The following is a 15000-nucleotide window of genomic DNA, read 5'->3' as shown; positions in this document are numbered from 1 at the left end:
CTGGACCACATGGGAGGACATAACCCTCTGATGCTTCCCTCTATCAACTGGCATAGAAGATGACATTACACTATAAACATCAGGCAATGAGACAACCGCTTGCATCAATCAATGTATAACATGGTACATGTGGGAATACGGTACATGTGGGAAAACTAGGGTTAGGGTTAGGTGCTAGGGTGACTTGGTACATGCTGGCATGTCTAACCCTAACCCTAACCCTAACCGTAGCACCCTAGCACCTAACCCTAACCTAGTTTTCCCACATGTACCGTAACATAGATATGTTGTATCAGAGGCAGTATCACTACAACCATATCATACATACAACATTCTTAATGTGTTTTCAAACAAGACTCCACGAGTGATGACAGTGGCTGTGTTCGGAATGGCATACTAGCATACTACTCATACTAGATATGACGTAGATTTTGAGTATGCATGTATGTGCGTTCACACTGACTGTATAGTATGTGAAATTTGAGTATGCAAGAAATGTATACTAGATTTTCAGTCGGCTGGTATTGGCATACTTATTATGAATTTAGTAAGCAGTATGCAGTATATACTAATTGAGTATGCTAGTATGCAGTATGCTAGTATGCCATTTCGAACACAGCCAGTGTGTGTGTGTGAGAGTGTGTGTGTGGCTACACACCAGTACGTGCGCGTCCGTCTAGGAGAACTTACCTCTGGGTTGAGCGACAGGTGATCAACCATCCAAGTTGGCATCATATCATTCCCACTGTGGCCTACCAACGCCGTGTTGTCGGTCTTTAGTACTCTCTGTATTGTGATAGCAGCTTTTCAGAAGCGTGGGTTAACACCTCCGCTGTACCCGTTCCGTTTCCTCGCCTGTTGGAGCGTCAAAATCACTCCACTCCACGCCCATTCCTGCGTAATTCGTAGGTGATACTTTCGAATCATGCATCACTAAACTTTATGAACTCAATGTCCTCTGAGAGATGTCTAAACTGATTTAAAGCCGGTGATACTGCATAATATTTTTCGGACATGTTAAGTAGTGTTTTTTGTTTTGTTTTGTTTTTTCTTGTTTTTGTTTTGTTTTTTCTTGTTTTTGTTTTGTTTTTTGTTGTTATAACTATTTCTTTTTTCACATGTTCGAAATAAAGCTTTCATTCATTCATTCATAATAGTGTCCTATGCAAGATTATTTTTTCACAACAAAAAAAACTATACAATACACATTACCAGCTTGTCAGATGAAGCATTACATTACACAACACTACATTTGATTCGTTTTTCCAACGGTTCATTACAATGTAACACCGTTCTTTGTTTGTGGTATACCTTTATGTCCATAATATTTGACTGAATGTCCATAATATGAGACTTAATGTCCACAATATGAGACTTTATGTCCATAATATGAGACTGAATGGTCCATAATATGAGACTGAATGTTTGAAATGAAATTATTTCACAATGTTCTTCATGTCATCCCATATTATGTCCATAATATGTTAGTTCATGAAGAGAAGAGGAGTGCAGAGTCAGTGAGACACTGGAGTGCAACCCAGCGTGTCCCAGCTTGAGCCAGAGGCCTTGGGGCTATGCATTCTGCATTCTGCACAGCCAGGAATGTGTGAACATGAAGGCAGTCACAGAGAAACAGTTCTACTGAATCAACAGTTATCTAGCAGCTCGGAGAGGATCTAGGCCTACTACTTGAACTTGTGCTGAGTTTGCCATGATTATGTGGGCTTATACTGACGTACAACATTGTATTGGATGATAGAATATAGACATTACATTGGACTGACCGTACAATAATACATTGCCCTGTGACGGGTGGGTGTATGTGAGGAAGAGAGAGAGAGCTTGAGAGAGGTGGTACAACAGCATGTTAGATAAAAGGACACAGCTTGTCTACTAATTACCAAGCCCTCAGTATTCCACCTGTTATGCACCAGTTGATGAACACAATGCTAAGAAAGTTGGACCTTATTAAGAACACGTCAGATGTAATTTGATGAATGTATGCCTATAATATAATAATTTAACATTAACTGAAAAATGATATTACTTTACTGTGTTTAAAAGACACATAAAGCTATTAGGCATAATGTCATAACATAAAGACATAAAAAAAGACACTAGATATAACATTAAATCACTTAACTGTATATGTTTAAAAGACACATAAACTATGTCTAATATGTTTATGTGTCTTTTAAACATATACAGTAAAGTGATTACATTTTTCAGTTAATGTTCAATTAAATAATTGGTTGTAAGCAGATGACTTGTTTTTTTAATGGCAGCTAAATCCAGTCAACTCGTGAGTGGCAAAAAAAGTAATTGGAAAGTATCCAGTTTCCTAAATGGTAAATGGTCTGACTAATATAGCGCCTTATTCCAAAGCGCTTTACAATGACCTCTCATTCACCCATTCACACCCCAATGGCGACAAGCTACCATGCAAGGCGCCGGCCCACTCATTGGGAGCAATTTGGGGTTCAGTGTCTTGCCCAAGGACACTTCGACATGTGGCCAGTCGGGGCTCGAACCGCCGATCTGCCGACCTTGCGATCATTAGACGCCGGCTCTACCTCCTGCACCGCAGCCGCCCCTTTCCTTCTACAGTAGCAGCATTTATGCAGTGTACAGGTCTCACCAGAAGATGGTGGTCTCTCACCACCTGTGAATGGTAAGACTTTGTCAGAAGCATTGAGCAACATAACAGTATATAACCTCAATTGATTTATATTCCTGCTTAATTTCAAAATGGTTCACAAGTTCTACTATTACTTTGCCAGTCTTTTTTTATTTTATTTTATTTTTTACATCTTGAGTATTGTTTTTATGGTTTTTAATAATCAAAGGTTCCAACATGATATATATCCCTGTGTGAAAGGGTATGTGTGTAAACCATTTCTCTCTGCATACAGTATGTGTTTAGTGTGCATGCGTCCGTGTATGTATAAATGAGTGTTTGCCATGCGTGTTGGGGCCTGTTTAATATCAGCTCCGCTTTCGTTATCATACTGTTCCAATCTGTCAGCTCACTGAGCCTGTCAAACCAAACATAGGACATGTGTGGGCAAACACTTTTATACACATGTAAACACACACAGACACACATCACATAACACACAGACACACATCACCATCACCGCATGAGCCGTGGAACTGTTTGAGAGCATCATTTGTCCTGTGCATGTCAAACATTTGCTATCAGCCCTAAGTCTGGTATTTGGCGTTGCGTAATAGAAGCTTTGTGGTGACCCACTTTTAGATATTAATTAAAGTCTATGCTAATTAAAGTGATTGTCGTGTGTATGAAATCATTTCAGTAGAATGTTGTTTTGGTCCTCTGGGGTGCCACTGATGGCTTGTTATTGTTTGGGCTTGTTATAATGCAGAGGAAAGTGTGTGTGTGTGTGTGTGTGTGTGTGTGTGTGTGTGTGTGTGTGTGTGTGTGTGTGTGTGTGTGTGTGTGTGTGTGGGGAGGGGGTGCTGGTGAGGGTTATATATATATTAATGCTAAGGGTGTGTACTGTAGAAACACACTCATAAATACTCATGTAATCATTTTAAAAATGAAAGGAACTGTGAGCTAGTCCTATTCAGTTGTCTATGTCTTGTAAAAAAAACCTTCTCCCCTTATAGCTGTACATGATGACTTCAAGTCTCTGATTGAAAGTGTAAATTATCAATTGCCTTTAACTGGTTCAAACAAATGCTACTCCCAAAAAGATTCTGAAATATAAATTAACGGAACTGACATTATTCAAGTGCCACATACTACATTTTGAGGTGTTATTGTTGACGAGGGGTTAAATTGGTACAATCACATTGATCATGTGTGCAAGAGATCCATGAAGATGCTCGGTATATTGAGAAGGGTTTGCCCCCTGATCCATCCTTCTGCTTCATATCCCTCATATCTCAACTAATTACTTGTAATTCCTGAGGGGGTTCCTAAGGATGATCTCTCAATCTAACACATTTGAACCATCTGCACCCCCTATTTAGGAAATAATTCACTTCATTACCCGTTGCCAAACTGAATATTTTTCTAACCTGCTTATTCATGCACAAAATTCATTAACAATAAGAAAGATCTTCCTTCTACCTTCCATAGTTTCTTTATTTTTTCATCAGACATTCACTCATATCCAACAAGATACAGTAATCATCGCCACTTACCTCTCTGTCGAATATCTCGCCACCAATTCAATATTTGTTATAGAGGTCCAAAAATCTGGAAGACTCTGAGCTTGCCACTGAGATTAACATCCCGGTCAGTTTTCAGAAAGCAACTGAAAGAATATTACATTTCGTAATTTGCTGTTCATTTCATCTTGGTCCTGTGTTAATATTCTTCTAATAGTCTTAGTCTTTTTTTTTTTTTGGTGCTATCCTACATTTTTGCCCCATGGATATGTTTTTGTTTGTGGTTTCTTTTATTTTATTTACATGACGGGAGTGGAACTATGTACAAGCCTTCTGGGCTGTGTTCCCTCCTTGCACCATTTCATGTGTGCTAAATAAACTAAACTAAACTAAAAAGTGCATGAGATGGTACTGACTAGACTCACTCAGGACTGTGCACAATAACATAACTTAAACTATTCCTCTTTCCAGTAGTTCATGGGAATAACTCAATGTGTTACTCATCAAATATAGTTATTGTAAATGTCCGCATGTGAGCATAGCATATGATTATAGATATCACCTTCAAACTACAATGATAGCCTAAATGTCTATTTATTTTCATCTAATCATTGAGAAATTGAGATAAATATAGTTGAATGATTAGTCTGAATAAAGGAGACTCAAGGTCAGATTCCACCCTTATTGTGACAGAGTGATAACGTGACTGTGGTGAAAGAGAGAGAAGGAAGGAAGGAAGGAAAGAGGGATGAGACAAATGAAGGATAGCACTTTGTCTGCTATTCCTTTGAGTCTCCCTCGCTGTAAAAACGGCTCTCTTTTGTGTCTGACCACCACGCCTCTGATGTCTCCATGGTAACATTTTTCTTTTAGTGCGGCCAGGGTGGTAAATAAACCCTTGGCTCCCGTACAGTGAGCAGCTGCCCACACTTACACCCATACCAAGCACAGAAGGAACACCATGGGGAGAAATCAGCAAAGGCTGTAGCCTACGCTCTGCTTACACTGAGAAAGAGTAAAGAGTACACAAGGGAGGAAGACGTGTAAGCCTACATCGTTTCTCTCCTTGGATTGATGTCAAAAGCTCTGGATGCTTTGCATTTTTACTTTCTATTTACTCAACCTTCATTTAGACCAGAACGATTCTCTTTTGCGGAAGCGACAACCTGGCCAAGAGGTAGGAGGAGCCCAGCAATGGTCAAGTGTGTGAGTGATCTGTCTGTATGAGAGGAGGCTGTGTTGGACTAGAGATGGTGGAACCAGGTCGCCAAAAGGGTTCAGAGATGGAGGAACCAGGCCACCAGCATGGTTCAGAGAGGGAGGAACTAGGGGACCATGATGGTTCAGAGATGCAGGAACCAGGCCACCAGCATGGTTCAGAGAGGGAGGAACCAGGCCACCAGCATGGTTCAGAGAGGGAGGAACCAGGGGACCATGATGGTTCAGAGAGGGAGGAACCAGGCCACCAGCATGCTTCAGAGAGGGAGGAGTTGCTCCTCAGGCTGTTGGTGGAGACTGCTCAGGGCCTGGGGGAGACGGTCAGTTGCAGGGACCTCCAGGAGGGGGAGGGTAGCAAGGCTCCAAGGCTGAGCAACAGAGAGGAAGGGGAGGAGGGGGGAGGGCAGGAGGAGGACGACGGGGGTAGGGAAGAGGAAGAGGAGTGGGTGAGGAGGGAGAATAGAATGAACCACAGGGAAGTTCTTAGGGAGAGAGAGGAGCCCCAGCACAGGCTGCTGAGTCTCCTCAGGGAGCTGGGTGAGATGCACGCGCAGAGAGCCGCAGCCTGGAGAGAGGCGCTGCGAGTGACGGCACGCGCACTCTCGCTGACGCCGCCGGCAGGCCTCACTCCGACCAGCGTGGAGGACGACTTGAAAGGTATCGAGGAGGGACTGCGTAACATCAGGACGAATTCGAATGCGGAGATCGTCAGAGCCTGTGCAGAAGAAGGACGGACCGCAGAGGAAGAGACACGCAGGGCTCGACGGGGTGACGATGCACAACGCCAGGAACCCGGCGACTCTCAGCCCTCGCCGTCGGACGAAAAGACGCGACAAGATAACGGCGATGCCTCGGACTCCCGCGGTTTTGAACCCGGGCCTTCCCACGCGGTCTGTCGCCGTGCCGATGACTGTGCCAGTCCCAGCCACGTAGAAGAGGGTGTCAGTGAGACCCGCACTGCTTCTCACCACCACCACCGCAGTTCTGCAGACAGTCAGGAGAAGGAAGCAGGCTCCAGCCCTAGTAGCTCCCAATCTGACTGCAGTGGAGCGGAGGAGAAGAGTAGGCCTCAGGTAGGAGGAGAAGCACGGCAAGACTCCGGAGCGGATACGGAGGGGTCTGCGGTCTGTGTGGGGGAAGAGGAAACGGACGGTTGTCAAGACATCTGTCCCTCGGCGACACAGACTGAGATCAGTGACGGAGATGGGCCTGAGGATAGAGGTCGAGGAGAAAGTGGATGGGAGACATTGGGGTGAGTTTACAGGTAATGTGTGGCATGTAAGAAATGTAAACACTTTTGGGATTTTGGGATCGTTAAGACCCACACACACTCTGTTACCATGCCTTGCATAAACACACACACATACACACCTCTCCACCTCTTCTCCTCCATGTATCCCTCCCTGCGTAGGATTCGATTCCTTCTCCTTGTTTTTCCTGCTCACTGAAACAGGTGATGTCTGATGTCTCGTATAGTTCACTGTTCAGACACTGCTCCCCCTCGCTATGCTGTCCCATACGGTTCAATGACATGTCAACGCACACACCCCTCAACATATCAACACTCACACCCCTCAACCAAATATAATAATTTCAATAATGATCCGAGATTAATGGACTGACTTACAGTATATAGCGCCTTATTCCAAAGCGCTTTACCATGTCATTCACCCATTCACACACACATTCACACACCAATGGCGGCAAGCTACTATGCAAGACACAGGCCCGCTCATTGGGAGCAAATTGGGGTTCAGTGTCTTGCCCAAGGACACCTCGACATGTGGCCAGTCGGGGTTTGAACCGCTGATCTGCCGACCTTGCGATCATAATAATATTATGCCAGGTCTAACTCCTGCGTCACAGCCGCCCCACAATATATATAGATATTGATCCCACAAATATAGATCCCACAAGGAGAAGGGATGTCCAGAAGAGCCAAATGCACAAAACACTCATCTCAGAAACATGCATACAGCACCAAGTTTAAAGCTTTCACGTTTATTTTAATATAAAGTGGATTTCACCCATGGTCACAACACATTTAATAGAAAATGGCATTATATTGGTCGTAAAAAAATCTATACTGTATATATATAAAAGTGGGAGAAATAAGTATTCACATGAAATTTAGACCAGACCTTGGTATTAACTCAATACAACTACGGTACACAGCTAAAGAAACTGTAACATTGCAATCCATAAAGAAAAAGCTATGTGCAATAAAGTGGAACGGCACAGGTATTGAAAAAAGTATCGAACACAGTAAGAAAAAGCACTGAACCAGCTTATGGCACTAATGAGTTCTCCTACCTGTGCTAATTACAATCAGCTGGGATAGTGCATGTTGGTGGGTAAGTACTTCCACTCTCTGAAAAAGGGTTTCCCACCTCTGAATGCAAGTAAACAAGTCATCTGTCACCAAGCTTTCCTGCAAGAAACATCTCATGATGGGTAGAGGCAAAGAGCTCTCCCAAGACCTTCGCAACAAGATTGTTGAGCAGCATAGTGATGACACTGGTTACTGACGGATTTCTCAACTCCTACATGTTCCTATGAGCACCATTGGGGCCATTTTCCTCAAGTGGAAGGAACATCACTCGACCATCAACCGACCATGCACAGGAGATCCTCGCAAGATTACTGACCAGGCAGTCAGAAAGTTAGTCAGAAAAGTAGCCCAAGAGCCAAGGACCATGTCACTAAGGAAACAATAGGCAATGTACGGTACTCCACCGCCACAGTCTCCATTCGCAATCACCCCGATTCCATTACTGAAGAATAAGGCTGGTGTTGAAGCTCGTTTGAAGTTTGCTACAGAACATTTGGAGACTACATTACTGGGAGAATGTAGTCTGATCAGATGAATTAAAAAAATGTCTGCAACAATACCACATGCCATGCTTGGAAAAGAGAAATGGCTCTGCTTTATGATCCTAAAAATACCATACCTATAGTGAAGTTCAGAGGTGGAAGCATCGTGGTATGGGGCTATTTCTTTTCACAAGGTACAGGTGGAATCCAAATGATCGAAGGGAAAATTACCAGAGCCATGTACCGGGAAATTCTTGAGAAGAATCTGTTGCCATCCACCAGGATGATGATATGAATGAATGAATGAATGAATGAATGAATGAATGAATGGACTTTATTGTCATTGCTACAGTACAGGTACCAAACAACGAAATTTAGGATGATGCAGGTGGACATGGGTGGATCTTCCAGCAAGACAATCCAAAACATACTGCAAAGAGACTCTCAATTGGTTCTCAAGAGGATGAAAACGAAGGTGTTGGACAGGCCTAGTCAATCGCCAGACTTAAATCCAATAGAAGATTTGTGGAAGGAACTGAAGATCAAGATTCACCGAGGATTGGAGTGTTACAATTTCTTTAGCTGTGTAGTTTCATTAAGTTAATACCAATACATATGTTGAAACTATGGAAAATTGGAAATATTATGTCGAATTCAAAAATAGTTGATGTCATTGATTCTATGATGACTATAAAGAGCTGTAACTCTTATTATTTACTCTTATTACTTATTATTATCGCTCCCTCATTAGGCTGACTGGGCGATCAGTGGACGGCCGGACAGACGTTCCTGACGCCTGCATTGTGTCTGCTCCCGTGGGCTTGGCTGGGGTCATGACCTGTGATGTAGCCGATTCCCTGAGCTCCCTCATGGTGATTGGCTCAGAGGAGCTGGTCAGTAGGGTCCTCAGGGTGAAGGTCCGGGACGGAGCCAGGTGTCCGTTCCCCATCAAGGTTGCTGTGCCTTTCCGAGCGTGTTACCGTGGAAACTACAGGGATGTTGTTGTCAAAGTGGTCGACGAGGAGAGGAGGGTGAGTTACATCAGTCCAGTGTCGACGGAGGGGACCTACGGAGGCCATAGGGTATGTACTGGGAGAGAGGAGGGTTCCAGAGACACTTGTTCTGTGATTCTCTATTATAACGCGTCATTCAACGGTCGGTCACTTTGTATGCCTTTCCATGTGTGTGTGTGTGTGCGTGTGTGTGTGCGTGCCTGCGTGAATGTGTGTGTGTGTGTGTGTATGTGTGTATGTGTGTGTGTGTGTGTGTGTGTGCGTGCCTGCGTGTGCATGTGTGAGTGTGTGTGTGTGTATGTGTGTGTGTGTGCGCGTGCCTGCGTGTTCATGTGTGAGTGTGTGTGCGTGCGTGATTGTGTGTGTATGTGTGTGTGTGTGCGCGTGTGTGTGTGTGTGTGTGTGTGTGTGTGTGTGTGTGTGTGTGTGCGCGCGTGTGTGTGTGTGTGTGTGTTGGTATCAGGGCTCATTGGCAGAGGTCAGGGTGTACTCTCTAGGCCTGTTCGCTGTGGTATCCTGCCTGAGGAGAGAGACCTACACTGTGCCCAGGAGAGGCCTGTCAATCAAACTCAGCATGGACTCAAGAGTTTGCCTCAACTATCTCCCAGGATCCTTCACTGGACCTGTGGTCGCCCAGTCCATGGTACGGGAAAAGGCACAATATCCATAACTTCTCATAGGAATTATTCACTTTGAATTATTGCACAAATCTCCATTTGACACTAATGCCGGATGAAGTGAATTAGAGTCTCCAAATCAGGATTTGGCCCTAAATGCATTATAGATACTGTATGACCATATGAGCTGACCAGAGAAGAATACACGCCCTAGATGTAACCTAATAAAGAGCCCTCAGTTCAGCCAAGTCACTATGATATACACAAAAAAAGGAAATGTGCGTTATAGCCCTCCAGACTATCCATCCTTTTCATTACTTAAAGACAAAAAGCAGACTTGAATCTAATAAGGGATTGTATCTAATAAGGGTCAGTCTGTCCTCTTTCTCTTTTTAAGTAAATGTTATTCTGCAGTAATCGTAACCTGCAGCGACACAAATGATTTGCTCAGCAGTATAAACACTCATTTCGGAGGCTTTAATATTTCCGAGCGCTCTTGTCTAAAAGGTTTGGGCTGAGGCTGGTTAGTATTTAATGGAGCAGAAGCGGTTTGGCTGTGGGTGTCGTTGATGTGTTTTTAATCACCTCCGGGGCTCTGGGTGGTAAGCAGTGTTGTGTTACATACAGAGGGTGACCAGGTGTCAGAACACCACTCTAGCCAAGGAACTCATTATCAAATCAAAGCTGTTATCACCATTATTGAAAATGTTCCAGACTTCAGCTCCGTCGTCTCCAGGTCTCAAAGGGTTACGGTATCCTAAGCAACCTAAGCGGCTTGGCTATATACAGGAAGGAGGGAGGGAGGGAGGGAGGGAGGAAGGGAGGGAGGGAAGGGGGGAGGGAGGGATATGGAGCAACAACCAGCAGGATGGAGCACAACCAACAAGGGTTCGATACCCACTTGAATAGACCTTTCTCGCCCTCTGCTTTCTCTCAGATCCAGCCTGTCGACGCTACCTTGTTGGCCACTCTGAAGTTCAGGGGAGACGAATACCACTCCGTCCTGTCCACCAGTCCCCTACTCTACCTCACGCACCCCTCCTCCCAGACCCTCCGCAGACCCCTCACCGTCACCCTGCCCTGCCCACCCAACCCGGACAATAGGAGAGCCGGGCACGGGGAGGATCCAGACCACCACGCACCCCGGCCCACCAGTGCGGCCCCCCCACGAGACATACCTACCCTTCACAGAGTGAGGTACACCCCAAGCCCCCCTCCCCCCCTTTCCCCACGTTCCTCCACCTCACCTGATCTTTCTCAGTGACTTCAAAGCATTTCAGTCACATGCCCTTCTGTCACGCGGACCGATCGTCTTTCAGTAACCGACTGCCATGTGTTGGATGAAGTAGTTTCGATATAGTGAACTACTTTGGCAAAGTAATTAATTTGACCACTGTATTTCTCTGAAGGGTATAGCTTTAGTATAGTTCAACTTCTTCCCTTTGTAATTTAGTAATTTAGTTAAATAAATGTTCAGAGTAGCTTCCCCCCCAACAATGCACTTACCACACTTCCTCGCTAAGTGTAAACGCTATCAATAATGTGTGGAATGGAGATCCTTCTGTGTGTGTGTGTTCTTCTCCGGCAGAGGGATGAGTGCATCAGTGAAGTCTTCCAGGGAGTCGTCCAATGAGGTAATGGTACTTCTGGGCTGGAGAGAGGAGCAGTGGAACGTTCTAGAAGAGGTCACTGTCAGGAACCTGCAGAACGGCCTGGTGTCTTTCGAGCTGTCAGAGAGCTTTGAGAGGTACCCGTCCTCGGAGGAGAAACGCTCTCGACTGAACAATGCAGTGCAGTACATTAATGCAATAGAGTGGGAAAAGGGCTTTCTGGAAATAAGGCCTTTGTTGTAGAATAATTATCTCCACCCTTCTTATCTTAAAGCACTGACAAAGTGTCCTTTTTTGTAATCCATCGCAAAGTCGTCGGAATAAGAATTTGACTTCTTTTTTTTCCTTTCGGAGACTTCGTGAGAGTGGATTAGTCCCACGCTCAGCAATAATCCAATCTCACCGCCGAGAGACGACTTTTAACTCGGATGTTTCCTTCTTACTCATCCTCTCTCTACTCCCCATCGCTTTCATCTCTCTGTTTTTCACTCTACTCTACCTCTCTCTCCCCGTCTCCCTTCCTCTGTGACCGACTCTCTCTCCTCATCCCATATCTCTCTTGCTTTGCTTTTAGACTGATGGCGGTGCGCCTCCTCTCCTCCACACGACACAGTCACCTGACCTCCCTGGTGGAGGAGGTGGAGGACGCTGTCCGCCGCACCATGGTGACCGTCGTCCTCCAGCGACGCCGCGAGGAGCCCGACGCTATCCTGGTGGCGGCCCTGTCCAGCAGGGACCTGAGCTGGGAGCTATCCAAACTCCAGGCCCAGGGCTACTGCGGCCCACCGGAGCCCTCCACGGAGATCCCCATGTGCGAGGGAGAGCAGCTGTTCCTTTCCTTTAAAGGGAACATCACCTCAATAGGTGAAGGGTTTTACACACATTTCAAGGTTATCTCTGGAGATACACTGTGAACCCCCCTATAGGGTAAAGGAGTGTTATATTTAACTCTGCCATGTGCTGGTAATCACACCTACTGGAGTTCCCCAAGGATACAAGAATTCTGCTACAATACAGTATATCTTGATAGACTAAAATGCCTTTTGTCTTTATACCTTTATTACGGATGACTTGTACTGTTTGGGTTTGAGGAATAGATTCATATTTCATATTTCACAGGAGGATATGGAAAGCATATAGCCACTTGCGACCGCTAAGGAAAATAAAGTGGTTTGAATTGCCAGTAAAGGTCGCAACCCAGCCAGCACACGACGAGCAATGTCAACAGGCTTATCTTCATATGGCTTGTTGCCACAACTACAGGTTCATATCTTATCTGGAGATAAACCCAGATGAATAATATGTTTGGAGGGAAACTACTGAAGTGAGAAAACAAAAGATCAATCTTCGTCAGTCCCCCCAGAATAGTTTCATGTTGTGAATGTTAATGTCAGTGTGCTGGACACTTGGCCGGCGTTGATATACACACATGTCTTCATCCCACGTTGATATTGTGAACACCAAGTTTATTCAGCCTTGACGGAATGGCTATTGGCTGAATGGCTTTCTTTCTCTTAGGTATTATATTTGATGTACTGTGTCATTGCGGGATACTTTTAGGAGCGATTGCAATGTTTATTAAAATACATCCACCATTTGATGGTCGTCTCAAGAGTGGATGGAACTTTTTTTTTTTTTTAAAGTGTCCATACCCAAGCCTACCTATTTTCATTTAGGGACTGAAAACAACCAAAATGGCGCTGTATGTGAGAGAATCACCTTCCACAACCAGAGGAAGAACCGCCTCCACCTCCGTCTGAAGGAAGTGGACCCGTTCGGGAACTACAGCTCTCCTCACTACAAAGGCACGGCCGTCTTCCACAAGGTCGCCAGGGGGCAGCTGGTGTGGCGGGGGGACGAGGCCCCCACCTCCAGCTCTGGAGCGCTCCAGGACCCTGTCTGCAAGCTCTCACTGACGCTGCCTAAGGTGCATTACAACACACAAGACATATATATCTTATATATATATATATATATTTGTATTTGTTTGCCATACAATGAGCTTTGGAGAATGATATGATGATGCAGTTTCTGGTTTGTTCTGTTTCTTTTCTGTTTCAGAAAGTGAGAACGATCAGTCGACCTGTGAGCGCAAAGGTGATGTCACATGATCTGTCTGGTAGGTAGAATCTGGGTCCCCTCATCTACAGTCCCTCTCAGACTGACCCCCACCCCCACCCCCCCCACCGCCACTCTAAAGACCCCTCAAAACCACATCTGTTCTCCAGATGGTTAGGGTTAGGGTTAGGGTTACCCTGTGACTCTCTTCTCTCCTCCCCACAAGTCCCCTAATCTGATACTGGGTTAGGGTTAGGGTTTTTAGCCTGGCTTTTATCTAGTGTCTATGTCAACTTGCACTTTTACTCCTATCTTATCTTCTATCTCCTGTTTTATTCCTGGTTTTTGTGTTAGATTTATTTAATCTACTCCGTTATCTACCTCTTGTTTTATTGTGTTGTCGTTTATTTACTATTGTTTTTATGTTCAGCACTTGGAGTTGCATTCGATGTGTGACTATCTGTGCTATATAAATACAGTTTGATTGATTGATAACCCGCTCTGCCCTGTCCTCAGGGTCCCTGTCAGCCTCTGTCCTCTAGAGTCTATATGTCTCCCTCCTCTCCTCCCCCACGAGTCCCCGAACCCCCCTCTCCCTTGTCTCCAGGGTCCCTGTCAGACTCTCTCCTCCAGAGTCTACATGTCTCCCTCCTCCCCACCCCACGAGTCCCCTAACCCCCCTCTCCCCCCTCTCCCCTGTCTCCAGGGTCCTGTCAGACTCTCTCTGCTCCAGAGTCTATATGTCTCACTCCTCTCCTCCCCCATGAGTCCCCTAACCCCCCTCTCCCCCCTCTCCTCTGTCTCCAGGGTCCCTGTCAGACTCTGTCCTCAGCTGGCTGTCTGAGGAGCTGTGTGAGGAGGACGTGGCCCTGCTGGTGCTCTCCCTCCGCCTGCGCCGCAGCTCCATCCAGCTGGTGAGGCTGCAGGCCCCCCAGGGTCTGGCCGCCCAGGCCTTCCACATCCTGGCCCTGTGGAGGAGAGGCCTCCCCGCCGGCCCCCACCCAGCCAGGGCCGCCCAGCTGGCCCGGTGCCTGGCCAAGAGCGGACGGCCCGACCTGGCCAAGGAACTGCTGCTACGCCACCAGGGGGCCACCAGGGGGAGCTTAGAGGACGGGGACGAGGAGGAATAGGACAAAAAAATAAATATATAGGCTATATAATTAATAAGTTGAGTTACGTTGTGTTATGTTAATTTGGATACTCAAGGCAGTTTACAATGAGTGTGTTTAAAGATTACGTAGGCTTTATTATGTGTGCACTGATTTGGAGAAGTATGGCAAACTGTTCTTTTAGCTGCTTACAGCTGAAAACTTCTGTATGTTTGGTTCTATAGAGTGTGTGTGCACTTACAATTGATTTGGAGAAGTATGGCAAACTGTTCCTTTAGCTGCTTACAGGTGAAAACTTCTGTATGTTTGGTTCTATAGAGTTAAAAACCTCATCTCTTGCCATCTGGTGTATCGATCAGAGAGTTGTTATACTACTGTTTGTCCACACGAGGGCAGCATTAGCCAGGGACCCAGTAGGCCT

General features: G+C 45.6%; 1 protein-coding gene across 1 annotated transcript; it reads left to right on the top strand.

Moving 5' to 3' along the window:
* Window positions 1-5390: 5390 nt before the first annotated feature.
* On the top strand, window positions 5391-14600 carry dthd1 (death domain containing 1; the record flags this gene model as incomplete). Its single annotated transcript, XM_080544134.1, has 9 exons — window positions 5391-6610; window positions 8924-9254; window positions 9649-9828; window positions 10740-10999; window positions 11391-11592; window positions 12051-12276; window positions 13089-13339; window positions 13474-13531; window positions 14278-14600. 9 exons carry the CDS (start codon window positions 5391-5393, stop codon window positions 14598-14600), a joined length of 3051 nt encoding a protein of 1016 aa, XP_080400260.1.
* Window positions 14601-15000: the final 400 nt, after the last annotated feature.

The sequence above is a fragment of the Nansenia antarctica genome, assembly GCF_963989245.1.
Source record: "Nansenia antarctica genome assembly, chromosome: 13".
NCBI classification, from domain to species: domain Eukaryota; kingdom Metazoa; phylum Chordata; class Actinopteri; order Argentiniformes; family Microstomatidae; genus Nansenia; species Nansenia antarctica.
The sequence above is the reverse complement of the archived record's forward strand: the minus strand, read 5'-3'. Positions and strand labels throughout refer to the sequence as shown.